This window comes from Dromiciops gliroides, chromosome 3, assembly GCF_019393635.1.
Source record: "Dromiciops gliroides isolate mDroGli1 chromosome 3, mDroGli1.pri, whole genome shotgun sequence".
Classification (NCBI taxonomy): domain Eukaryota; kingdom Metazoa; phylum Chordata; class Mammalia; order Microbiotheria; family Microbiotheriidae; genus Dromiciops; species Dromiciops gliroides.
The window spans coordinates 2,432,291-2,459,573 of record NC_057863.1 but is presented as its reverse complement, the minus strand read 5'-3'; the positions used below and the strand labels follow the sequence as shown (position 1 = coordinate 2,459,573).

At 42.9% G+C, this 27,283-nt stretch overlaps 1 protein-coding gene across 23 annotated transcripts in view; it reads left to right on the top strand.

The window, feature by feature from the left end:
• DLG1 (discs large MAGUK scaffold protein 1) overlaps window positions 1–27,283 on the top strand; it is a 223,962-nt gene that overhangs the window by 14,943 nt on the left and 181,736 nt on the right. For 22 of the 23 annotated variants that reach the window (XM_043994514.1, XM_043994505.1, XM_043994504.1 and 19 more), the window contains one exon: window positions 4,157–4,323. In XM_043994514.1, the coding sequence (XP_043850449.1) occupies window positions 4,157–4,323 (167 nt within the window). Of the gene's footprint in view, window positions 1–4,156; window positions 4,324–12,542; window positions 13,144–27,283 lie in introns of those variants that run through there. The other variant, XM_043994508.1, reaches the window with a different exon arrangement.

Sequence of the window (27,283 nt, the reverse complement as noted above, 5' to 3'; positions counted from 1 at the left end):
CTTTCCTTCAGCCAGTCCTCTTTTAGTAGATGCCCCTTTATGTGTCAGGGATTGTGCTGGTCACAGAGAAGGAAATAACCACCCCCTCAGAGAAAATTACCTGCCTTTTAAAAATAGTATTTTGTTTTTCCAATTATATGTAAAGACAATTTTTAACATTCATTTTTACATTTTGAGTTCCAAATTTTTCTCCCTCCCTCCCTCCTATTCCCTCTTCCTAAAATGGTAAGCAGTTTGATATAGGTTATATATGTGCAATCGTGTAAAACATTTCCATATTAGTCATGTTGTAAAAGAAGAAACAGACCAAAAAGAAAAAAACACACACACAAAAATAAAGAAAGCGAAAATAGTCTGCTTTGATTTGCGTTCAGATTCCACAGTTCTTTTTTTCTGGATATGAAGTGCATTTCCCATCATGAATCCTTTGTAATTGTCTTGATCGTTGTGTTGCTGAGAAGAGCTAAGTCATTCGTAGTTGATCATCACATGATGTTGCTGTTACTGTATACAATGTTCTCCTGGTTCTGTTCATTTTACTTTGCATCAGTTTATACAAATCTTTACAGGTTTTTCTGAAATCTGCCTGCTTATCATTTCTTACTGTACAAGAGTATTGTTATATTCATATACCACAGTTTATCCAGCTATTCTACAAGTGATGGGCAATTCCCCATTTTTTCCCTTCAATTTACAATTTTTTGCCACCACAGAAAAATCCACTAGAAATATTTTTGTACATGTGGGTCCTTTTCCCCTTTTTATGATCTCTTTGGGATACAGACTTAGTAGTGGTATTTCTGGGTCAGAGGGTATGCACAGTTTGGTTACCCTTTGGACATAGCTCCAAATTGCTCTTCAGAATGGTTGGATCAGCAACTTATCTTCTGATATGCTCGGATAAGTCTATACCAAATAAAGTGAATACGTACAAAGTTGTAAACGACAAGGCCATTAGAGAGAGAGAGAGAGAGAGAGAGCGAGTACGAGCAAGCGCGTGCACTAAGGCTTTCTGGAGAAGGTGGTGTTTGGGCTGTGTCAAAGGAATAGAGGGAGGGAGTCCATGACTGGGGGATGGAAAATGCAGAGGCACAGACATGAGAGTGTATTTGAGGAACAGAAGGCATGTCAATTTGGTTGGGTCATAGAGTTCAGGAGGGTGAGACTAGAAAGATTGGTTAGACAGTTTACATTTTTTTTATCTTCGAGGCAATAAGCCACTGAAGTTGATTGAGTAGGGAGTGACGTGGTCAGATCTGCACAAAAAGAAAGGTACTTTAGCAGCATGTGGAGGACTGATTGCAGTGGGGACAGACGAGACAGGGATATAGATCATTAGCCGAGAGTTGTTGAGGACCTGAAAACAGTTTGACTAGAAAGAAAAGGCTGCACGAGGGAGATGTGGAAGGAGAAATAGCCAGACTTAAGGACTGGCTCACAGTGTTGTCTCCTCTCTAGGACTCTATATACTGACTCTTCCTCAAACGTCTTGATCCCGCGGCTCCTCAGCCTGCTCACCTCCCATCCCACCTCAAAGGTGATCGTACCCTTGATTTTGCCATCAGCCACAGATGGACCACTTTTGGGCTCAGGATGTCTGAGATACTTCGATCTGACCATAATTGGTTGGCTTTTCTCCTCGCCCTCAGCCCTTCCTTACACAACTTTCTCCTCACTGGGACCTCCAATCCCTCCAATCAGTTCTCTCCCAGGCCATCTCCCCTCCATTAGCCACTCTCTCCAATACTTCTTGACACCTTGGTGAACCAACTCATATCCTCTCTTGAATCTCTAATGCCTTTAGCCTGTCCCTGATTGTGCCCAGCCAAGCTTTAGCTTTGGGTCACTCCCACCATTTGTTGCCTTTGCCCTTGCACACATGCTGGTGAATGAAGGAGGAGAAAATGTTCAACTGTTTTAACTGGGTCTGCTACATATTTATGTTACACAAGCTCACCTGGGCCCTTGCTGCTGTCTGGCAAACCTTTTACCCCCTCCCTCATTAGCTCACCGACCCACCCTCTGGCGAGGTTCTCCCAAACCTTCTCAAACCTCCTACAACTCCCTCTCTCCCTCCTCTTAGCCAAGACTCTTGGCTCACAAATTTACAGAAAAAATTGAAGCCATTTATCATGAGATTTCCCCTTCTCCCTCTTCCCCATCTCCTACCACTCAGGTGTCTCACATGATGACCAAGGTCAAACCTCTACCTGCGCAAGTCATCCCCTTCTATCCTGTCTCCTCCAGTAGGTCGTCCCCTCTGTCATCCTCACTTTTACTTACCTTTAATCTCTCCCTCTCTGCTGGCTCCTTCCCTGCTGCCTACAAACGTGCTTGAGTGTCCCCTGCTCTTCCACTGTCTCTCTTCTCCCTCTGCTTAACTTCTTACAGTCTGCCTTCTGATCTCATCATTCCACTGAAGCTTCTCTCCAGAGTTAACGTTGTGTTCTTACTCACCAATTCCAGTGGCTTTTTTCAGTCCTCATTCTCTTGGACTCTGTGGCTCACCCTCTCTTCCTGGATACTCCCTTCTCTCTAGGGTTTGGGTTCTCTCCCCCCCATTTTCCTCCTTCTTCTCTGATGCAGACCATGCCCTCTAAGCATGGGTCTTCCTCAGGGTTCTGTCCTGGTCCCTCCTCTCCCTCTAGGCTCCTTCTCTGGGTGATCTATCTGATCAGCTCCCATGGATTTAATGACCATCTCTATCTGCCTAGCCTGCCCCAAATTTTCTGCTAATCTCAAATTTTGACTCTCCAACTGCCTTTCTGATACCTTGAACTACATGTCTAGTAAACGTTTTTTTTCACATTTATTTATTTTAATTTATGGAGTAAAACAGGCATTTCCATAACATAGTATAATAAAAAAGATGCCTTTGGGCATAGTTCCAAACTGCTCTCCAGAATGGTTGGATCAGTTCACAGCTCCACCAACAATACATTAGTGTTCCAATTTTTCCACAACTTCTCCAACATTGATTATTTTCCTTTTTTTGTCATTTTAGCCAATCTGATAGGTGTCAGGTGGTACCTCAGAGTTGTTTTTATTTGCATCTCTCTAATCATTAGAGATTTAGAGCATTTTTTCATATGGGAATAGATAGCTTTGGTTTCTTCATCAGAAAACTGTCTGTTCATATCCTTTGACCATTTCTCAATTGGGGAATGACTTGGGTTCTTATAAATTTGATTTAGTTCCTTATATATTTTAGAGATGAGGCCTTTATCAGAAGTACTGGCCATAAAAATTGTTTCCCAGCTTTCTGCCTCCCTTCTAATTTTGGATGCATTGCTTCTGTTTGTGCAAAAATTTTTTAATTTAATGTAATCAAAATCATGCATTTTGCATTTTATAATATTCTCCATCTCTTGTTTGGTCATCAACTGTTTTCCTTTCCAAAGATCTGATAGGTAGACTATTCCTTCCTCTCCTCATTTACCTATGGTATCACCTCTTATGTCTAAATTGTGTCTCCATTTTGACCTGATTTTAGTATGAGGGGTCAGATTAAACCCTCCATTGTTGCAGCCTTCCTTGTTTCTTTAGGGAGCAAGACCATCCATCCTTCCAATCCCACAGGTCTCCGACCTAGGAGTCACCCTGTACTCATCACTCTTTCCTCACCCCTCATCCAGTGTGGGGCCAAGGCCTGTCTGTTGTCCTGTCTCTGGAATACACCCCCTTCTCTGCTCTGACTTGGCCTCCACCTTGGTGCAGGCCCTCATCACCCCACACCTGGATGACTGCAGTAGCTGCTGGAAGGTTGGCTTGGAGTCCTTTCCCACCATGAAAGCCCCTCAGAAAATGGTGCCTTTCTTAGCCCTCGCTGCTTTCTTTGGCTGGCTACCACTGTGTTGAGGTCACTTGTATTTGTCTTTGGCCAGCTTCCTGGGGCATTGCTTCTTTGCCCATACTTAATTGGACTGGTCCAAGGCCTTTAGTAACCTGCAGGCAGGCACCTCCGTGCCCTGATGAGAAAATGGCAGAGGACTTACGATTTGAACAAGTATATGGTCCATTTGTCACTATTTCTGAGTGAAAATGTTTCTTTATTTGTATGCTATTGTGCTATTGCTTAGGTTATGTAGACAATAAAGAATCTCCTTTAATGATCTATTATTATATGTCTTATTTTCTTTCCCTCCCCTGTTTCTAGATATTCAAGAATTTTATGAAGTGACCTTACTGGATAACCCCAAATGTATTGATCATTCAAAGCCATCTGAACCAGTCCGGCCTGTGAATACATGGGAATTTTCTAGCCTTCCAAGTACTACTGTGACGACAGACACACCACCCAGCAGCCTTAGCCCGAGTGTAGAGGTAAGATTCTTTTTTAGAAGAGTAGGTTTTTATAGTCCATTTAACCAGACTACCTAGTTTTCAGATTTTATCATCATAGTTGGTTTTTTTTCAGACTGACTCATGTAAGAGCTGGGTCATTTATAAATGTGAATTTTTCAAAATAGTGTTGTGTGTGTATGTATGTGTGTGGGGTGGTGGTGGTGGAGTGTTTGGTTTCAGACTGACCTTTTTATTTCATTGGTTTGTGGAAACTTCTGCTGAGGAAAATTCCCAATTGAGGTTGGCACCTGCTCTGAAACTTGGTGTTGGAGAGTTGTCTGAGGGTCTGAGAAGTTAGGTGACTAGTCCAGGGTCACTGAGTCCGTGTGTGCCAGAGGCAAGACTTGTACCCACCTCTTTATCTTCTGACCATACAACATGGTCTTTGTCAAACAGAGAAGAAAGTCCTTTCCTCTTTGGATTGTTCCCTTGTAAACCATTTCTGAATGATTTAGGCCTTGCTTAGGGTAATATTGAATTTTTATATTTCAGGTCAAGCGTTTATTAAGTTTGTTCTATGTTCTAGGTACTGTGTGCTAGGTGCTTGGAGAATCACATGAAACAATGACAGGGTCCCTTCTCTCAAGGACCTTAGGGTTTTCTTGGGGACAGAGAATGCCATCGATGAAATAGATTTATTGCAGCTTGTTTTGCTTGAGAATGTTCCTCTGCCTGGGTCCTCCTCCCTCTTATGGCTCCCTTTCTGTACCAGCTTGGTTTTCTGTTGAGTTTCATGTATTTCTACACCAAATTCCACATGTGTATTCAGCCCTCCTTTGCCTAGTTTAGGTAAGGAAGAGGTTTCTCTAATGCCTCCTCCCCCAACCCCTTCCTCTGTTTGGAAAACAGCAAGTTTCCACCCGTTCTTCCTCATTTCTACAGTAATATAGTCTTTTTACCCTTATTCCTTTCTCTTTTCTTTCTTATTCTCCTAATCTCCTTAGAACAGAAGCCAGGTGCTCCCAGGACCTTTGTTTTTCTTTTTGAACTTCTCCATTGTCTTTTTTGGTTTTGTTTTTGTTTTTTGTTTTTTAGTGAGGCAATTGGGGTTAAGTGACTTGCCCAGGGTCACACAGCTAGTAAGTGTCAAGTGTCTGAGGCCGGATTTGAACTCAGGTACTCCTGACTCCAGGGCCGGTGCTCTATCCACCTCGCCACCTAGCTGCCCATTCTCCATTGTCTTTTGAAGACATTAAGGTTTTATGGGGACACAAGTGAATTTTTATTTTTTTGTTTCTCTGAACTTTTGTATTTAAAAGTTCTTACTAAGCTCTTGATCTTTTTTTTTGTAGTTTTCAACATTTATTTTTGTAAGATTTTAAGTTCAAATTTTTCTCCTTCCTTCCCTCCTCCCGAAGACAGCAAGCAGTCTGATATAGGTTATACAATACAATTATGTTAAACATATTTCCCACATTAGTTATGTTGTGAGAGAAGAATCAGAACAAAAAGGAAAAACCACAAGAAAGAAGAAACTTAAAACCCAACAAAAGTGAAAATAGTATACTTCGATTTGCATTCAGACTCAATAGTTCTTCTGGATGTGGAGAGCATTTATCATCATGAGTCTTTTGGAATTGTCTTGGATCCTTGTATTGCTGAGAAGAACTAAATCCATCACAGTTGATCATCAACTGTTACTGTGTACAATGTTCTCCTGGTTCTGCCCCTCTCAGTCAGCATCAGTTTGTGTGTTTCCAGATTTTTCTGAAATTCACCTGCTCATTGTTTCTTTTTTTTTTTTTTTTAGTGAGGCAATTGGGGTTAAGTGACTTGCCCAGGGTCACACAGCTGGTAAGTGTTAAGTGTCTGAGGTCGGATTTGAACTCAGGTACTCCCGAACCAGGGCCGGTGCTCGATCCACTGCGCCATCTAGCTGCCCCCTGCTCATTGTTTCTTACAGCACAATAGTTCCATTATATTCATATACCACAACTTGTTCAGCCATTCCCCAATGGATGGGCAGCCCCTCAATTTCCAGTTCCTTGCCACCACAAAAAGAGCAGCTCTAAATATTTTTGTACATGTGGATCCTTTTCCCTTTTTTATCATCTCTTTGGAATACAGACCTAGTAGTGATATTGCTGTGTCAAAGGGTAGCCACAGTTTTATAGCCCTTCTCTTGGTCTTTTAATATGGAATACTTGAAAGTCCTCTCTTATCATTTCAAGTCCATTTTTCCTCCTAGGATGATACTCAACTTTGCAGGGCAAGTTGTTCTTAGTTATAGCCCCTCTTTTACGGTTTCAGATGTTGTATTTCTTCTCTTTTAATAGCAGAAGTTGCCAGGTTTTGTGTGATCCTGACTTGTTGTTTCTTGATACTTGAACTATTTCTTTCTGGATGCTTGCAATATTTTACCTTTGTTGTGGGACACCTGATCTTGGATATAACATTATTGGTACTGTTACTTTTAAGGTTAATTTCAGGAAGTGATGAGTGGATTCTATCTTCACTTTGCCCTCTAGTTCTAAGAGATCCAGGGAGTTTTCATTTATGTTTTCTTGAGAAACAGTGTCCAGGCTTTTTTTTTTAAAGTCAGGGTTTTCGGAGAGCCATCTAACTCTTTAAAAGTTTTAAAAATAATAAGCTTTTATGTCTTCAGGTTTTTTTATATCATCGTAGTTATCCCCAGTATCCATCCCCTTCCTAGAGAGCCATCCCATATACCAAATAGTATTTTTTAAAAGAGGGGAAAAAGTCAGTACAATTTTTTTGTTTTTTTTTTTTGGGGGGGGGGGGCGTGAGGCAATTGGGGTTAAGTGACTTGCCTAGGGTCACACAACTAAAAAGTCAGTATAATTGATCTAGACATTGAAAAACTCCCAAAACATGTATAAATGTGTAACACCTGTGAGAACCCTGCTACTTCACAAAGTTGGGAATGACCTCTCATCTCTTTGTTCAAGTCATAATTGATTTTTATAATTTTATTAAATTTACTTTTGTGTGTGTCCACACACATATTATTTGTTAGCATTTGTTTTTTCAATTTCAGTTCCAAATTCTCTCCCTCTAGGAGTCGTCTCTCTGCACACTTTCTCCGCCCCCCCCCCCCCCATCCCCCTAGCTTCCTGAGAAGGCAAGCAGTATGATGCCCATTATATAGTTACTTTTGCTTTTGATTTTTTTCAGTGTGTGGTTCTTTCCATTCACATTGTTGTAGCCATGGTGTCCTTACTTTTTTTCTCGGCTCTGCTGACTTCCCCCTGCCTCAGCTCTTGTAGATATTTTCGTGTTTCTCTTATAACCCCTTCATATTCCATTACATTCAGGTACAACAGCATGTTGAACCAATCCCCCATTTATGGGCATCTCTTTAGTTTCCAGTTCTCAAATATCACTACCAAATATTTTGGTGTATATGGGCACTTTGTTTTTTAGCAGCGTCTTTCTTGGGGTATAAGCCTAGTAGTGGAGTATTAGTTCAAAGGCCCGTTTCAGTCACTTTGTTGGAATCATTTCAAATTGCCTTTCCAAAGTAATCTTACCGCCAACAAAGCACTAGTGTGCCAGGATCAAGGGAGACGAGGACTAGAAAGCATTTAGAACAGTGATTGTTTGTGATGATAACATCACCATCCTTCCCCAACCCCGTCAACACTGATGAGGAATGATTCTTAAACGATCTCTCCTCTTGCTGGGTCAGATGTTTTTGATACTTGTTTGTTGTTAATTTCTATTATTTTCCCGTCATTTGATTTAGTTATAGTGTTTATTGGTGTCTTACGGAGTCATTGATTTCTGACTGATCTGTTTTAGTTTGCACAGAATCAAGTTTGGGCACCAAGAGTCCCATTCAATTTGAAAGCTGCAGGTTATCAGTGTATTTTTCTTTTTAAATTATTTCACATTATTTTGAAATCTTGTGGGAAAGGGTTACTTTCCTCATCCTCAGAATTAGGAGACATGGGTGAAATTTTCAGAAGTAGATTTTTGTTTAGTTTTAGGAACACTTTGCATAATATCTGGAGGAGGCCCAATGTGCAGTGCCTCGAGTGTATATATGGGGGCCCCCCCACTCTAGGGTTGGCTCTCCAGTCCCTTCAGAGGCCAGTTACATCGCCAGCCGCCTCTGTGAAGCCTTTCCCTGTTCCCAGTGGGCTCCTCCCACCCCCAGTAAAACTACCTGTGTTTACTTGGTGTTTTACTTCTGGTCTTGGTGGCCTAGTGACTAGAGAGCTGGCTTCCGGCTCAGCCTTTGCCATAGATGCCATTCTTGGTACAGAGCACGTTAATTCACCTCTCAGGGCTCTGAGGCCGGGCTTTCAGCCAGACCCAGTAGAAATGGGGCTTCCGGGGCAGCTAGGTGGCGCAGTGGATAGAGCACCGGCCCTGGAGTCAGGAGTACCTGAGTTCAAATCTGGCCTCAGACACTTAACACTTACTAGCTGTGTGACCCTGGGCAAGTCACTTAACCCCAATTGCCCAGCAAAAAAAAAAAAAAAGAAATGGGGGCTTCCAATGCAGGCAGAAGGACTTGTTTGGGCTACAGATTGGCTTAGCTTTCAATTGGATGTGATCCCTCTTTTCTCATATCTGGATTTATTTTGTTAACTATTTCCTAATTACAGTTTCAGTTAGTCACTCAGCTCACTGGGTTTGACACTTGTGCTCTGCGCAGTTCTCTTAAGTCTTGAAGTGGTGGAGCAGGTGCGGACCTGCCCTGGGAGGAGGGGTTTCCTTTTCTTGGGGTCTTCTGTAGGAATTCTCAGCCCTGGCCCTGGTCCTGACCCCCCGCCCTGTCCTCTTTGAACTTTACATCTATTTTGTATTTATTTATCTTTGTTTCCATTTCCCCCAGTAGAATGTAAGTTCCTTGAGAACAGGATTTATTCTGTTTTTCCCTTATCAGCATCTTTCTGGGTGTCTTCCTGCTTGTTATCTTGAGACGAAGGCTGTAGAAGAGACTCATTCTGAAATTCCGTGCTTCTGTAGCAAGTACCCTATGAATATCGGCCGCTGCTGCCGCTATTATTGTTGTTATCATTCTATTATTGTATGGCAAACTTGAGAAATAGTGTCACTGACAGCAGTGGCCAAACCTGGAGATTTAGGAATGAGATTTTAGGGGAAAGAAAGGCTTCCTTTTGGAAGGTTATTTTTGAACTGTCTAGATGGGGAGCTGGTGGAGACAGAGATCACAGAATCCCACAGTTTGAGAGTTGGACCTGACCTCTCTGGCCATTAAGTCCACCCTGGACTTGGAGACTCTGCCCAGCAGCATCCTTGATGATGGCAGTTGAGTCTATGCCCTCTCCCCTCGGCAGTCCGTCCCAGTCTGGGACAGTGTGTGGTCGGGTCAGGGTAGGGAAGTTTCTCCTGACGTTGAGGACACACTGACTTCTTTGTAGCTTTGGTCGGTTGCTTCTGGTTTTGCTTTAGAGGGGTTTCCCAGAACAGATGGCAGTGGTCTGTCAGCAGATCCTCAGACACAGCTCATTGTGTTTCCTGCATCTGAACCTTCAGCAGATCCTCCTGGTGGATTGGCTCAGGGATCTCATACTCCCACTGGCCTTTCCTGTAACTAACTCTCCAGGCTGTCCCTGCCCTTCTCCATTGTGGCAGCTGAGCTGAGCCCCGGCCTTCAGATGACATCTCAGTTGGGATTATCACCTGTATTCCTGGGAGAGCCATCCTTCCATGGAGTTCCCTGACCTTGTGGTCCACTTAATCACCAGATTTTTTTCAGCACTATTACTCCTTTTCCTTCTTAGGAAGTTTGGCAAGTTCAGTTGACATTTATCTTTATGGGCATTTTATCTGTTCAATCCTGTGCTTTGGAAAGAAGGAAACAAGCATTATTAACCACCTACCATGTGCCAGGCACTGGGCTAAATACTTTTAACAGATTTTAATCTCATTGGATCCTCAACAACAAGCCTGGGAGGTGCTGTTATCATCGTCGTCATCTCATTCCCATCTTACTATTGAGGGAACTGAGGCAGAAAGATGAAGAATCCTTGCCCAGGGTCCCACAGCTAGGAAGTTGTCTGAGGTCAGATTCCTGTCTCCAGGCTTACTGCTCTGCATTGTGGCGCCCCCTCAAGGCCTCAGACCACACCAGATCACCCCCACGTTTCTCTATTGAAGTTTTAAGAATCCGGCTGTTTTCAGGGAGTGATTTTTCGTTTGAATCTTTACCTCATCAGTATCATTGAATAAACTGACCTTCATCATAACATGACTAAGGACTGCAGATCTCACGTTTGCCTCCCTGTAAGGTTAATACCGCAGTTGAGATCTTTTTTTTTGGTACTAGAAAGTGAGAAGGAAACAGTTCTAAATGGCATTCAGATTCCAAAGTACAGAGGAAAGGGATGAATTTACTGTTCTTTCATGGAGGTGGTTTTTTTTTTTTTTTACAACCTACTCTTATGCCATTTTCCCAAATGGCAAGTACATGCTAAGCAGAGGTTTTAGAATTGTTAAGTTGAGCTAAAAAAGATTGAATTCTCATGTACTGTGGCATTGAAGAACCAACTGTCACGGTCTTAAATTTCCCCATCAAGGAAAAGTCTTTCATAGGGGCTTTGTGCTATCAGCCTCATAATTTTTAAGATTTTACGTGATAAAAAAAAATTTGTGTCAGAGCTGTTTTTTGAAGCTTGTTGGTAAAATGTACTTTTAAAATTACTTGGGGGGGTGGGGTGGGGCAGAACCAAGATGGCAGAGAAAAAGCAGGGATTCACCGTTGCTCTCCCCCCCAAACCCTTCCAAACACTTTAAAATAATCCCTAAAACAAATTCTGGAACAGCAGAGCCCACAAAAAGACCAGGTGAAATAATTTTGTGGCCACAGGTGATGATCTGGCTTAGCTAGGCTCAATCCTCGAACACTGTAGTGGGTGTGCCCAGTAATGGGTGTGCCCAGAAACAGGTGTACACTCTGAGCCTTTCTAGCCTGGCAGCGTTCAGGTCATGTCAGCTTGCACATTTTTCAGCATTTGCTAGGTGCTGGTGCCTTCACCACTGTGCTTAGCCCTGTGGATTCCAGACCACAACAAGCACCATACAGAGAGCATCAATTGGGGAGAATCGTAGGGGGAAGCCCTAGAACTTGGGAAAGGCTGGGGGTTTTATTGATTTTATTTCTTTGCAATGAGGGTTAAATGACTTGCCCAGGGTCACACAGCTAGTAAGTGTCAAGGGGTCTGAGGTCGGATTTGAACTCAGGTCCTCCTGAATCCAGGACTGGTGCTTTATCCACAGAGACCCCTAGCTGCCCCCAGGCTGGGATTTTAGCTGGGACCTGAGAGGAAGCAAGATGAGGCCGAGGGGCAGCCAGTGAAGATGCTTGGAATTGGAGGGTGGAGCGTCTTGCATGAGGACAGAACTGCTTACAGGATCGCAGACCTTGGGGAGGAAGGGAAAGGTGGGGGGAAGGGGCCCTTAGGTTACAAAGGGCCTTCAGAGCCAATCCGAGGTTTCTTTTGGATCTGGAGGCAATAGGGAGCCACTGGAGTTCATTGAATAAGTAACATGGTCAGACCTGCCCTTTAGGAAGCTCATGAAAGGTCCTGAGAACCTGGGAGCTGGTCCATACCCCTAAGACTTTTCAGTTCTCTTGTGATGATGGACTGACAGAATATACTCTGTATCCAGCCAGGCGAGGACAGAATATGTACTAGCTTGAGTTCTGCTGGGCATCACCTTCCAGAACTTGGGAGCCCCCTGTGCCGAACAGTGAGGTGTCATAGGAGGCGCTTAATTCGATATGTGCTAAGTGGCTGGAGACTCCGTGGGCCAGTGGGGTAGGGGCCTGGGGCCAGTGGGATGTCTGGAAGGGAAGTCGTTTGAAGTGTGTGGATAGAAAACTGCCAAGCCAGAAATATCCCCATTTTTTTCCCTTTGCCTCCCACCTCCATAAAACACGAGGCAGGTCAATAGCATTTCCACACAAAAAGGTAGTCAGCTCCTGGTTAAAAGCTATTATTTTGGTGTTAGGAGTAGCACACAGTTGGTTTTGTAGCCATAATTTGAGAGTGTTTCATTTATTCTGAGATTGCATTTCAAGGACATTGAATGAAACCCTTTCATTTGCAGAATTTGGTTACATTAGATGTTTTCCACACATTAATTATCAAAAAGAAACACCTTTCAAATTCTTTTAGTTCCCTTCTCTGTGTGCTCCCCTCCTCCAGAATCCACATGGGACTATTCCATTTATTACTGCCTGCGAAAGTCAGTTCTTGTTCCTGCAGCACTTACTGAAATGTTTAATGGAAGAAATGTTTGCTTGCAGTTGTTTGCTTTTGCATTGAGGTGTTTTGGTTTGTTTGCACCCAGACTGCTGTAAGGCAGGAGAAGCCGATTGGAGATCTCTCCTACTCTGTGGAAACGGCTCCCTACAGCATTTCATCCAATGCCTCCCCTTAAACCTGGTGTCCTAAGAAATCCTGAAAGAAGAGGGATTCATGAAACGGCATCGGCAGCTGCATTTAACAGCTTTGGAATAAACTCTGGCATATTCCACGATTTTTTGGTGTGGGATAATTTTAAATTATTTAGGTACAGATAAAACAAGTGAACATTCAAGGAGGTTTTAGGGGGCTCATACATTGGATTATCTTCTGCTGTCTAAAGAAATTGTTACCACCTCTCTTGGTGGTTGTCTCAGAGATGTCCATCCACCCTGTGACAGTTCTGTAGCTTTCTTTCATCTCTGGGGAGGTGAGATAAGAAAGAATGCTGATTAATTTCTTTAAAGCAACTTTTTCAATCAGCTGCTTTAATGACTAAAACGTTGCTGTTATGGTGGGTGGCAGGATGGATTGTCTGTGCATTCTAACCACTAAGGTAAGCTGCCTCAAGCTTTTCAGCTTTTCACTGTCAGGAGAAGAGGGTGGGAGGAACCTTTTGTTTCCATTGTGTATTTTACAATTTAGTTGTAATAAAATTGCCCAGTTTATTTTTTCCTTTTGGTCGAGTTTCTTGTGCTGTTAGTTTGAGTCCTATGCTAGGTTTAAGGGATGTTCTTTCGATAGTTACTGGAAATAAAGCTAGCATTGTAAAAACTGATGAAATGAATTTCCCCTGACTTTTAAAGGGAGCTTTTCTCTCCTAAATAAGGAGGCTTAGATTTAGCTTCGTTCACATTCAAGTATCTACCTCTAATTTCTCCTTTTCCATTTAAGTTCCCTGTTGGCCTCTAGCTGTAGTTTAGCTGATAATTTTTATATGAAAAATGTAATGTAATTTTACAGTATTCTTTCCCCCACAAAATGAATATATTGTTATAAACATTTAACAGGCAGCTTCTGAGAGGTCTTTAGAGTTTTAATTTAAAGCCTTTATCTAAAAAGCAGATTATACAGAGGTCAGAATCTGTATGGGTAGACTGTATAGCCTTAGGGATTTTTGAATTGAATTAAAAAATGACTAATTTTGTGCCACAAGCCTGCTTCACCACATTTCTTATCCCTTCATCAACACTACTGGAATGAATCTCTTCAGGAAGAATAAAGATCAGAATGAAACCTAGTCATTGAATGTTTTTTAAGATGTAGGAGAGCTCTAAGTAAAAGGAGCATGCTCTAGTGACCATTTGAATGCTTATTGTTTTGGTTAAGAAGGATCCTTTTTGTGACAACCACAATAGGATGTTTTGGGTCTTCCCATTTACTTTTGTTTTGGTGTTTTTGCCATCACTGCCACCTCCCACATTCCCTATAATGATCCTTTGCTATCAAAGCATGTCTCTAAGTTCCTCTTGAATCACATTCTGTTTCATTAGGCCCAAACCAAACTGGACGCCCTCTTGGGGGTGCTAGGGGAGTGTTTATCATAACTTTGGGGGGTCAGGCTGATTTTACATTGTCAGTGTGGGCTGTGTGGCTGGGGGTTGTATTCCCATGAGTTTTCCTTTGTTATGGATTGCTAATTTAGGGTGAGACAGTATTGTCAGATGAACCCATGGGAATTTCTTTCTGTTATTTAATCTGCAAGGAAAAAAGTGAATTGCCAAGGTGATTCCCCCCCCCCCCCAAACACTTTTAAGGGCTGTTTTTAAAATTAGTGTAAAAATCTTAGTGCATTTTGCAATTGTGCAATGCTGGTAGTTGCTTTCATGTGTCACGAGAAAGGAACAACAGCCAAGGACCAGCTTCTTCAGTGCGCACAGTAGGACTTTAGGGCCTTGTGGAGACACCTCATTTATCTGTTTTCACCCTCTTTGGGACTTATGTCTCTTGAGGAATGCCCTAACTGTGTGCCTGTGATTGCTGCTCACCTGGGATTTACCCTGTAGCCTTTGTTATTTCTAGCTTTTGCTTCTAAGATTGGAGGTAGGTGTGTTAATTTTTTTTTTTTAAATGCTCATTTGGTTTTTTTCTATTTAAAAGCTCACTAATTTGGTTCCTTTTCTTTACAATTAAACTGCTAAGGAGATCATCACTTTTTTTTCCTACAATGATGTATGAATTCAGTTGCTATCGTCAAGCTAATAAAAACGTGTTATGTAACAATTAAAGTAAAAATAGATAAATGTAGGCTGGGAATGAGGAAGCTATATGATTTATATTCGTGTATAAAAGAATTGAAAGCATTTGTTTCTGGCAACTATGGCAGAAAGAAGAATCTTTGTTTTGTAATGTGAAAAGGTGAAATTGAGATTAGTAGTTGGTTCTTAGTCATTTAAAATGATGGTGAGGTGTTTAGGGGATGGGGGAATGGCAAAAGCAAATGAAATTCCCTCTGGTCTTCAGAGATACTCCTTTAGCCTATTGCTCATCCCTGAGTCTTCAGAGTGAAATTCCTCTCCTCCCCCACCCCTCCCCCAGGCTCGGTGACTTAGGTGGGCATGTTGGAGTCATGGAAACCATGGCTCTTCTGAGAGGGGTGTGTGTGTGTGTGTGTGTGTGGCAGGGGGGGGGGAGGCTGTTGGATGGTTCTTTATTCTGTCGTTCTTGGTTGTGAGATCAAATGAACAAAAGCTCACTTCTGGTGAGCTGTCAAGTCGGCTTCCGCGTGGAGCAGCAGTACCACATTGGGACATTGCTTACTTTCAAGCCGTTTCCTTTAGCAGCTCCTCAGCTAAAGAAAGTGACTTATCAGCAGGGCGCCATTAACAAATGGGATTGAAATGTGTTTTTCTCAGTGCACGGAAGTTCTGATGTGGGATGGAATTTGGGGTTAGATTGATCATGGGTCATCCCAAAAGAATGACAAGACTCAGTGACTCAGTTTCCCAAGTTTTATTGCAATACTGTGAGTGATCACAGGGAGAGAACCAAAAAAGTAGAAAGGTATCTCTCGAATAAGGAAAGAAGAGATTGTTATATTTATAGTATGGATAAATTGATTATCAGTTTCATTATAATAATCTCCACCTTTGGGAGCTACAGGGGAGGGTTTATCCTAATTTGGAGTTCCTGGGGGTCCTAAGCCAACCCCTGAGGTGGTACTTTTTTCAGTGGAAGTGTGTTTTGGGGGTTTACAGGTCATGAGGTGAATCTGGGGACAAATTTGGCCTTTTCTGTGCATGTCTCTTCCTGGTTCCCATGCTTAGTTTCAAAACATCTTCATTATCATTTATTTCTAGTCTCAATTTCTATAGTCTGTCAATGTATCATTGTTATAGTCTTAAACCTTCATAGCTTAGCTCCCTCTGTTCCTGTTATGGGTACTGATTACTGTGGCTACGAGCACCTAGCATCCTGACTTGTAAGTTGTCCATTACCTGGGGGGGTCTGAATCCCTCTTAGAGCTCAGATCTGAATTAGAGCTCAGGTCTTAGGTTTTCCTGTTAAACCCCCTTTTCATCTCCTACATCAGTTCCAAGGTTGTGTGGCTGGTGTAGCCCTTAGCTGAACAAGAATCTCCCCTTTCTCAAATCCAGCACCCTGCTTTTGTTGGGAGTACCTCCAGTGCTCACTACTTTATAAGACTTCACAAAGTTTTATTGACATGCCTCAGTTTGCCTCTCCAATTCCCACTCATTGCTCCCCTATAAGCCAAGCAAGAGTCATGTGACAGTCTGCAGCCGCTCTAAGGCCATCATCATATCTAAGCTATGGCTTCCCCTCTCTGGTGGAACGTTCCTGTTTCCTTCAGCCAGTCCTTCTTTGGCAGTCATTTGTCCAGTCATCCTCTTCCTGATTTTTACTTTCTAAGGGATTGCATCCCCAAAGCACATGGGCTTTATAAGCCTTGCTAGCCTGTACACTGGATTCATGTAGAGCTTCATCCGCCACCCCAGAGAGCCTTTCCAGATGAACTACCTCCAGATGTTCCAGCTGCAAAGTTAACTTTGGGGACTTCATACTTGTCACGATGAAATTTCACCTTATTAGGTAATCGGCTTCAGGATCTAGCCTGCCAGCATCCTTTTGGAGCCCAGTTAGCCCAGCCTCAGTCAGACTCACTGAAGAGTTGGTACAGGTCCAGTAATGACCCCTGAGCCACTCTACTAGGCAGTGCCTTTCAGCTGTTGTGCTGTCCCTGTCTTTAGGAGACTAGCACGAAAAGCTTGATCATACATTCACTAGAGCAGAGCTATTTGAACTGTGGGTCTCCACCCCATATGGGGTTGCATAACTGAATGTGGGGGTTGCGAAAAATTTGGCAGTTAATGTTTGATTTGTATACTTATTGTATATACATACCTGGAAAATTACTTGGGTAATTATACTCATGTAATAATTTCTCGGAGAATAGGGGTTGCCAGTTGAAAAAGTTTAGGAAACCCTAAACTAGAGCATTCCATTCCGCTGATCTATTAGATAGTTTGGTGCAACTTATTCATAATGAAGCCATACTAGTTTGGGGGGAGTATCAGTTCCAGTTCCTCTGTAATAATGGGTTCTGGAATTTTCCTATGAATGGACAGTGAGCTCATTTTTCTATAATTTTCATATTCCATTCTTTGCCCCTCCTCTTTTGGAGTTGAAATATGGAAATTGGTTCTGTACAAGATCATAAATTTAAAATAAGAAGTTCTTAGGCTTGCCTAGGCCTATTCCTTCATTTTATAGGGGAACAAATGAGGGCTCAGAGAGGTTGAGTGCTTTTTCCAGGGTCACAGAGGTGGTGTTTGAAACTCAGTGCTTGACTCCCCATCCAGTGCTCTTTCCATAATGGGACCACATTAGCTCCCCTGTCAAATCCTGCGCTACATCTCTAATGTTCCTTTATTTTATTTTATTTTTTAATTTTTTGGGCAGGGCAGTGAGGATTAAGTGACTTGCCCAGGGTCACACAGCTAATTAAGTGTCAAGTGTCTGAGCCCGGTTTTGAACTCAGGTACTCCTGAATCCAGGGCCAGTGCTTTATCCACTATATCACCTAGCTTCCCCCTTGTTCCTTTATTTTAAAAAAATGTATATTTTATTTTTTTCAGTCCATCAAAAATCTGACTTCTCCCTATAATAGCACCCTCTGCTAGTTGAGAACAAAAAGAAAAAATGATATTATGAAGATGAATAGTCAAGAAAAATAGATTTTCATGTGGGTTGTGCCCCCAAAGCATGTCTCCTTCTACACTCTGAGTCCCTTACCTCTTTATCAGGACATGATATCTCTCATCAGTCCTCTGAAATCCTACTCGGTCATTATGTTGATCAGAGTCCCTAATTCTTAAAAAGTTATTTGTCTTTACTGTACAGTCAAATCAAATAAGTGTTCCCAGGTTTCTCTGAAGCTATCCCCTTCATCATTTCTTATAGCATGGTGTCAAATTCAGATAGAAGTAGTGACAAAGTAACACCGTCTATACAGTTTATTGTGTTAAACACTTTTCAATTATATTTTAATCTGGTTCAGACCATTTTGTTGTGAGTTTGACACCTCTGTCTCATAGCACTATATTATGCCATCATATTTATATATCATAATTTGTTCAGCCTTACCCTAATTTATGGATACATCTCAGATTCCCATTTGCTGCCTAAAAAAGAGCTAGAAGTATTTTTGTACATTCCTAATTAGAGACTTTTTACTTAGGAATAGTCCCTCTCTTAATCTACCTTCCCTCCAACTACCCTGTCCCTCTCTTTTCTCCATTTTCTCCACTGAGTGAAGTGTGTTTCTGAACCCAATTCTGTGTATGTGGGCATGAATTCCTCTCTTCTTTTTAAAAAATCTTTTATAATTTGTAATTTTTTATTCAAGTTATCAGAAATGAGTTATTTCCTGTATGTTTAAAATATAATTGATTTTTTTGGCCATTTTATTCAGTGCTCACCATGTCCAGTACCTTCTGATTTCTTCTCCAAGAAAATTGAATTCTTCTCTTCTTTGACTAGTTCAGATGAGGATGAAGTTCACGTGTCAGCCACTCTCCCATACCTTTCCCCTATTATTTTATTTATTGTTTTTTTTAGTGAGGCAATGGGGGTTAAGTGACTTGCTCAGGGTCACACAGCTAGTAAGTGTTAAGTGTCTGAGGCCAGATTTGAACTCAGGTCCTCCTGACTCCAGGGCCGGTGCTCTATCCACTGCGCCACCTAGCTGCCCCTTCCCCTATTATTTGAATAGATGTCTACTTGTGCACCATTATGTAAGATACAATTTTCCCTAGCTTTTCTTTCTCTTCCCCCCAATTCCATTTCCCTTGTTTGTTTCTTATAACAGAGTCACTCCCAGGCCTTGTCTAATTGGACTTCCTCTATGAACCCAGGTGATGGTAGGGTTCAGAGGGGATGCATGGGATGCATTTATCATTTCCCCATATTTGTACATAAGCTGTTTATCCTTGTTGAGTCTCTTATTATTGTTTGTGTTTACCTCTATTTTTCTCTTCACTCCTGTGTTTGAACTTCAGAATTTCACAAATGGCCAACCTGGAAAATAGATCCAGGAGAGATCATTTGAAAATTATTGGACTACCTGAAAACCGTGATCAAGGAAAGAGCTAAGACATCATCTTCCAGGAAATTGTCAGGGAAAATTGCCCTGATATTCTAGAAGCAGAAGGTAAAATAGAAATTTGAAGAATACACTGATCATCTCCTGAAAGAGATCCCCAAAGGAAAACTCCCAGAAATATTATAGCCACATTCCAGAGCTCCCAGGTCAAGGAGAAAATATTGCAAGCTGCTAAAAAGAAACAATTCAAGTACTGTGGAGCCATAGTCAGGATAGCACAAGATCTAGCAGCTTCTACATTAAATGATTGGAGGGCATGGAATATGATATTCTTGAACTTCAGAATTTCTACACAGCTCTGGACTTTTCATCAGTCTTCTCTTTTATTTAAAAATCTATTCCTGGAGCAGTGGATAAAGCACCAGCCCTAGGTTCAGGAGGACCTGAGTTCAAATCCGGCCTCAGACAGTTGATACTTACTAGCTGTGTGACCCTGGGCAAGTCACTTAACCCTCATTGCCTCACAAAAAAAAGAAAAAGTCCATTCCCCTATGCTATTCTTGGTTCTAAGTTCATATCTTCATTTCCTTTGCTTTATATCCTTTGACCGTATCTCAAGTTCTTCAACTCTTTATGGTCATGGGCGATCTGTACCATAGCTACTTGGTGCTTAGATTCTTTTTGCTTTTTGCAGTGTTATTTCTTTGACCTGGAAGCTTTGGGTTTTGGCTGGGATGTTCCTGGGAGTTTTCATTTTGTAGTTTCTTTGAGGAGGTGACTCCTAGAGCTTTTCTATATTCATTTTGTCCTCTGTGAAGCTTTTAAGATGTTTTAAAAAATGATGTGTAGGTTCTTGTTTTGGCCATAACATCCAGGAAGTTCAGTGATTTAAAAATTTTTTTTGTCTTTGATCTGTTTTCCAGGTAAGTTGCTTTTGCTATAAAGATACCTTACATTTTCTTTCTTTTTTTTTTTTTTAACCAGGCATTTTACTTTTTTTGTTTTATTATTTCTTGTTGCCTCATGAAGTCTTACTGGATTTTAGTTGGTCCATTCTACTTTTCGGGGAGTTTGTTGGGCAAAGTTTTGTGACTGTTGTGCTAAGTTGTTGTTAATCCCTTTTCATTTCTTCTATAGCTCTCATTTCTTTTCTCATTTTTCCTCAAGTTACTCTCATTTCATTTATTAAAAAGTTTTTTTTTAACTCTTTAAAACTCTTGTCTCATCTCTTCGAGGAGCTGTAGTTGAATTTGTGTCAAGTTTTCCTGGGGATCTGTAAGCTATAATTGTTCCCAAAGTCTGGTTACTGCCCCTGTGGTCCTGAACTCTGCCAGTTCCTGACCTGGGAAACTGCTGGTTCGGAGACACAGAACTTTGCTGCCCTAGTGATTTCTCTGTGGGCCTCCAAATGGACTAGAGACTAGAGCTCTGCTTTTTGGGTCTAACACGGAAGGAGGTGGTTCTTAGCTCTTCCTCAATAAAGAATTACACTCTTGCACACTGTCCAGTTAGAATTAAAGTAGTTTTTATTTGGTGCTAGGGAAAGTGAGTGACCGAGAAGAAGGTCAGAGACCTAGCCTCTTGGGGAGGCAAAAGCACCTGCTCTTCCTCAGACAGAGGGAAGGCAAAGTTTTTATGTAGGCTAGATTGGGGGACTTGACACTGAATACCGTTTCCTGAGCTCTGGGGTTGAAGGTTACAGGCTTTGGGGCGGGGATAATCCAGTCCTTTGGGATTATCTCTGTCTCCTGGCTCTAGCCAGGTAGTAGGCATGCGTGGTTAACATTTGGCTTCCTACTATCCTGTTATCTGGTAGATTAATCATTTTTCACAGGAGGAGTTTACCAGGCCCTGCTGCATCTTTGATTTTGTTTTTCACAGGAAAAAGCCTTTCTGATGGATTTTAGGCCCATGTCATGTCTGAGCCGCATCACTGAAGTTTGGCTTGGTAGAATGCCAGCCCTGGGCCCAGCTCTGCCCTAGGTCTGTGACCTGGAGCTGGGGAGTGGGTGACAAAATTGCCAGAGAGTACCCCTGTACCTCTTGTGGTGGCCCGAGTCTGGGTCTGGGCCGTTTCTGGCTCATAGTCCTTCTGTCCTACTGGAGTTCTCTTTTTGTGCTCCTGACCACACCCTTCCCTGACCTTCCCAGCCAATGTGGCCTACTCTTAATTGGTGAGAGAGCCTGCTGAACACCCATGCTCAGATTCCTCCTTTTCCTTTCATTTATGGTGTCAGTAGGCAGTCACAACACAAGAAGTATGTGAAAACCAGGTTAGTATGAGAAATGAACATTCCTGTGGGACCCAAAGAATTCCCAGTCCTCAGAGAAGTTTACCTGTTTATGGTAGGACAATGAGAGGAGGAGAAAGCCTGGGAGAGGAAAGGGGGGAAAGGGGAAGAGCAAAAGCCACAGCTTCGAGTAAAATCCTTTTAGTTTCTTCTTTTTCTATTCTTGACTTGGTTCACTTGGAGACGCAGCCATGGGGTGGTGGAAAGACCTAAAGCTGCGACCTCAGGGCAGACGCCTTTAGTGGCTGGTCTGTAAGACAGTCCTAATAGCTACCCTAACAGGCTTATGCTTTGTAGAAACCTGAATGGGCCACATGCGTGTGGGCTATTTGAAAAGTTCATTCTGAAACAGACTTCCTCATCTGAGCTTCCTCTTGCTTATTTTGTCTGTGCCGTGGTTATGAAGGTCTTTCGGCTCTTAGAAGACATGAACACACACACACACACACACACACACACACACACACACACACACACACACACACACGTTTTTACTTTGAATTCCATGCAACAGAAGTCCTAAGGAAATATCAGAAATGTTTTTAGTGGTTCCACCAATTCAACTTAAAAAATAAGCAAAGAATTTAAGAAAATAGTTGAGGGTCCTGGGAATGTCTGAATCTGGCTTCAGGGTGAAAGGCAGAGAGCATTCCCAGCCATCCTGAGATAGGGACGGCTCTGCAGCAGCAGTGTTTGTCCACCATCTGAACACATGGAGCATTTGTGAAAAGCAGGGGGAACTGTTGGGCAGCTCACTGTGTCCTGCATTGCCAAGAGGGTTGGATTGGGGGTTGGACCATTTAAAGAATCCTCACTGTAAAATGAAGGCGTTTGTAGTCCTAGCCACCTCTCAGATTCTTTGCTTTTCTGCTTTGACTATTTCCATCAGGCTTTTTCTCCATGGAAAATCTTAGTGGATTGGTGAAGGAGAGACTGAAATCTGCCTTTGGCTACAAGAGGAATATATCATAACGGTAGCCTGACAAAACAGATAACTTTCCAGGCAGCAAGTAAAGTCACCATCTGATTAAGCACCTCCTTACTGTGTGCCCAGCACTGTGCTAATTGATGGCCAAAGGAAGTCAAGTATCTGCTCAGAGAAACCAGACAAACCAACATGTACAAACAATTTACATACAGGAGAAACTGGAGATATCTGCAGAGGGAAGGAGGCCCTTGAATGAAAGGGGAGAGTTGGAGAGACAGTGATATTTTAGCTGGGGCCTGAAGAAAGCCAGCCAGGGAAGCAGCTCAGAAAATGATTGGTATTGAATAAGGAATTAATTTGCACATTCTTGAACTAGGGCCTGGACAGAAATTCGCAGTAGGAAGCCAGCTGGCCTTGGGCTTTGGCGTTCCCATGCCTCAGTTTGCTTTTAAAACCCCCTTTTCGTTTTAGGAGCCTTGGTTTTTGGTTTGTCTTTGCTGTCTAATGATCCCTACCAAAATATTAATTGATCTCCATTGTTTGTTTCATTGTCTTTCCAATTTTAGGCATAAAGTAAGCTTCCTTCACTTCCACTACCTTTAAAGTAATGAATAAAAGGATAGCATTTCTGAAAAGGTTACTCATCCCGAGAACATTCCCAATCCCTCCAAAAAGCTTTCTCAGGGTCACACAAGTGGTTGGGAACCTACTTTTGCATAGTTTTTCCAAAGTATGGTTCATATTCTAAGCCAGTGTGAGTCTTCTTTGAATAGTCAACAATCTCACTCAGGTAGCCTTGGACGCACTTACTGAATTAGAGAAAAGACGCCCTTCGATCCCAGAAAAGATGGCTTTTGAGAGAGAGATCCAGGGGTCAGCAGCCTCTTCATGACTGAGCCCAGTCCACTTGTGATTGAGTACTTTGGGGCTTGTTTTTGAGGGTCCATTTGGTGGGTTGTTTTAGTGTAGCTCCACTGGGGCTACCCCCAGTTGGACTTAACCCTACGAAGGAGGTCGTTGAGGGAGATAAGAGGATTACTGTGTCAAAGGGTGATAACTCTGCTTTCAGTTCTCATCCTAGGAACTTGATTTTCTAAGTTGATTCCAAGATGATCAGACCCAGATGAATTGACTGATACAAACCTTCCTATGACTGCCATGTTTAGCCATCAAACACACCACGTCCAAAATGGAATTCACATCTTCTCTGCTCTCCTGCCCCCCCCCCCAAACAAAACCACAAACTACAAACCTGTGCAGACTGCCTTCTTAGTCACCTGGGTTTGCGGTGCCCCCCCCCCCCCCCCCCCCCCCAGCTCCATGTCTATTTCCCAAGTCCGGTTCCCTGCAGGCTTCCTCAGGGACTCTGTCCATGCCCAAGACCCCTTTGCAGTCAGCGTCCCTGATAAATGGTTGTCCAGCCTCTACTAAAAGGCGGATTCCCAAGGCACAATCTTCCACTCTCTCATGGTTAGGCAGTCAAATGGCAAGCATTAACAGCAAAAAGAAAGACACTGCCTGCCCTCAAGGAGCTTACATTCTGATTGGGGAAGACATTCCACAAAAGGGAATTGAAAAGGGGGGGAGAAGATTGAGGTGGGAGAAGGGGGGCAGGGGCATGGTCTGGAGACTCAAAAGCAGAGCCGAGAGAGGGATGGAGGGATATGCCCATTTGGGAAGGCTGCTGAGGCATGGAGAGTCAGCAGGAGAACTGGTGGGGTGGTGGTGGCGTAAGTCTCTCTGTTAGGAGATTGTTCTCACATCTGGTATGGCAGTTAGGGAATGGAATGGATGGGGTTTTGGTCTCACAACAAAGTGCTCTTCGGTGTTATTCACACAACTACCATCCTCATTACCTCTCATCTGGCCTGTCACTGCAACCTCCCCTTTGGTCTCCTAGTCTCTTCCTAAGTCACAGGTCTCTCTAGGTTACTCCCCTCCTCAAAAACCTTCAATGTCCCCCCTCCCCCCACCTCCCCATTGCCTTTAGGAAAAACAGAAACCCTCATTGTGGCTGGAATTTAAGTTCCATAATGTGACTTGTACCTACCTTTTCCAAGCTCACTTCATTCTATTCTTCTGCACAGACCTTATGTTCTAGCTAACTCCTCCTTATAATCAATACGCCATTTTTTGTCTCAGGACGGTTCACATGGACTCTTTCTCCTCTGTCCAGGAAACACTCTGTCTTCTGTCAAGGCTTCTTGTGGATGGGACCTCCTCCATGAAGTGCAATGGCCAAAGGATTACAACAGGAATTTTCCTAAGAAAATAAATCCAGGGGGCAGCTAGATGGCACAATGGATAGAGCGCCGGCCCTGGAGTCAGGAGGACCTGAGTTCAAATCCGGCCTCAGACACTTAACACTTACTAGCTGTGTGACCCTGGGCAAGTCACTTAACCCCCATTGCCTCACTAAAAAACAAATAAACAAACAAACAAAACAAGAAAATAAACCCAGGCCATCAACAGCCATATGAAAAAAAGTGGGACATTGAAAGATACGTAAAAAACAAAAGATAGCAATAAAGACGGTGTTAGAAAAGACAGCCTGTGGTTTCCCTCTGTTTGCACAAGTCCAGCGGTCTTCTGAGCTCAAATTTGGCATCCCGTTGCTTTCCTCTTGCCCTCTTCCCCCATTTACCTTTCCATCTTCAGTCCGTGTCTCATGTCCGTAGCTGTTTGCTTGTTGTCTCCTCCATTGGCTTTGAGCTCCTCAAGGTCAGAGGCTGTGCTCTAAGGCCCTCTTTGTGGTCCTGGCTCTTAGCACAGGGCCTGCCACAGAGTGGTGGCGGCCCACGAGGAATTATTACGAGTAGTGCACAGATCACCGGTGTTGCTGACCAAGCAAGCCAGGTGCTCTTTGGGTTGAGGGTGAGGAGCACATGCTTGGAAGGACAATGGGCCCAGGGAAACCTTCAGGGAGAAGGCAGAAATATTAGTGAGGCAGTTGGGGTTAAGTGACTTGCCCCAGGTCACACAGCTAGTAAGTGTCAAGTGTCTGAGATTGGATTTGAACTCGGGTCCTCCTGAATCCAGGGCCAGTACTCTATCCACTGTGCCACCTAGCTGCCCTTATATATGTTTGGTTTTTTTTTTTTACAGTAATGGGGGTTGTATCTTCTCAAAAGTCTTTTCTGCATCTACTGCAAGTTTGTTTACTGATGAATATGGTCCTCACTTTTGTAGTTTTCCTGCTATTGAACCAAAGCTGTGTTGCTGATAGGAATTCAGTCTGTTCTTAGTGTCTAAACTTATGTCGTTATTGCCTTTTGACTAATGTTTTATCGAAGACATTGCTATAAGTGTCATTAGCGATATTATCTAAAATTTTCTTTTTCTGTCTTGGAATCACCTGGTTTATGTATCAAGGCCATATCTATATCCTTGAAGGCATTTAGCTGAAGTCCTTCTTTTTTTCCTTATTTTTCAGTAGCCACCTTACTGGCCTCTGGACCTTCAGACTCTGTTCTTTCCTCTACTAAGATAGTGCTGTCAAACAGAGAAAACTGAAGGCTCCTAATTTGTACAGAAGGAGGCTTGTGGCTGTAAAATGTGACACTGTCTATGTTCTATCAACTTTTTATTTATTTTGTTAACTATTTCCCAGTTATACTTGTGCAATGATTGGAATGACGCCACCTACTGGAGACTTGCTGTGGGAAAGCTCCGCCATGAGGAAAATGCCTTAGAGGGCAAGGCCATGTGGCTTTTCCTTGGCGTCAGGAAGTGACGTTTGCTCATGGGTGCTGTCTATCAAGGCTACCAGCCAATCAACTTGAGGAGCCTCCTATTTTCTGGGAGGAGACAGGAAGGAGGAAAGGGAGCCTGCGTGGAAAGCTCTCTCGCCTTTTGGGTTCCTGACTTGATGGTGGTGGTGGCGGCAGAGGACTTCACAGGAAATTTGAGGAAAGATAGGAATGCCAGGCTGTTGGAATTCTGTTCTCAATCTTTTTCTTTCTATTTTCCAATAAACCCATAAAAACCTAAACTTGTTTTATCAGTGATTTTAGTCAGTTTCCCCCAAAACTGGGGGAACAGATTAGAATCCACATTTAGAATCTTAAATTACACACTTGAATGGCGTTCTGTCAGCAATTGGGAGTGTTGGTGGCCATGTTTTGATACACCTATACTAAGTTACCAAGGTGATTGCTTCAAACCCTGGATCTGACCATGTCACTCCTCTTCTTGGGGAGCTCCAGATTCTCCCTGCCACCTCTAGGATGACAGCCTCACCCCTTTGCTCCATCAGTGCTGGCCTGGTTGTGGTTTCCTTCAACAAAACTCTTTTGCTTCCCATCTGTAGGCCCAGACCTGCAACATTCTTCCTCCCAGCCCTCACCCCTCTGACTTCTTTCAAGACCAAGCTCTGCAGGAGCCCCCAACCAGCTGCTGATTCTGCCTTCTCTTCTCCAGGACTGGTTGTTGAGTTGTTCCCTCTCCCATTTGGGTATGAGCTGCCTGAGGGCAGGGACCACCAGGCCTTTGCTTCTGCTAGCTTAGCCCAGAGCCTGGCACAGAGCTTCTACTTCATTACTGCTTGACCTCCACCACCACTACACAGCATGCCTCTAGCTCCTGTCCTGTATTCACTGGCCTTTATTCCCTAGGCCAGAGGCTGGCCTGAAATGCTGCTCTTGACTTAGCGGTGTTAGTTGGCCTGATTTAGATTTCTTCTTTTGTTGATTTAATATTTGGTATGCCTCAGAGGGGGAACCTGGTTCTACCCCCATTCTTCTAGCAAAAGAGGATGCAAAGGAGGGGAAGTTAGGGAACAGTTGAATTAGGTTCCTTCCTATAAAAGGCTCTTAAAATGTAGAGATTCAGGGAAGGTCGCTGCTGTGATTGGAGCTAAAAAGGAGAAGCCCAGCCAAGCTATAAAACAGAGAAAGACCCTGGAGATGGGTTTGCA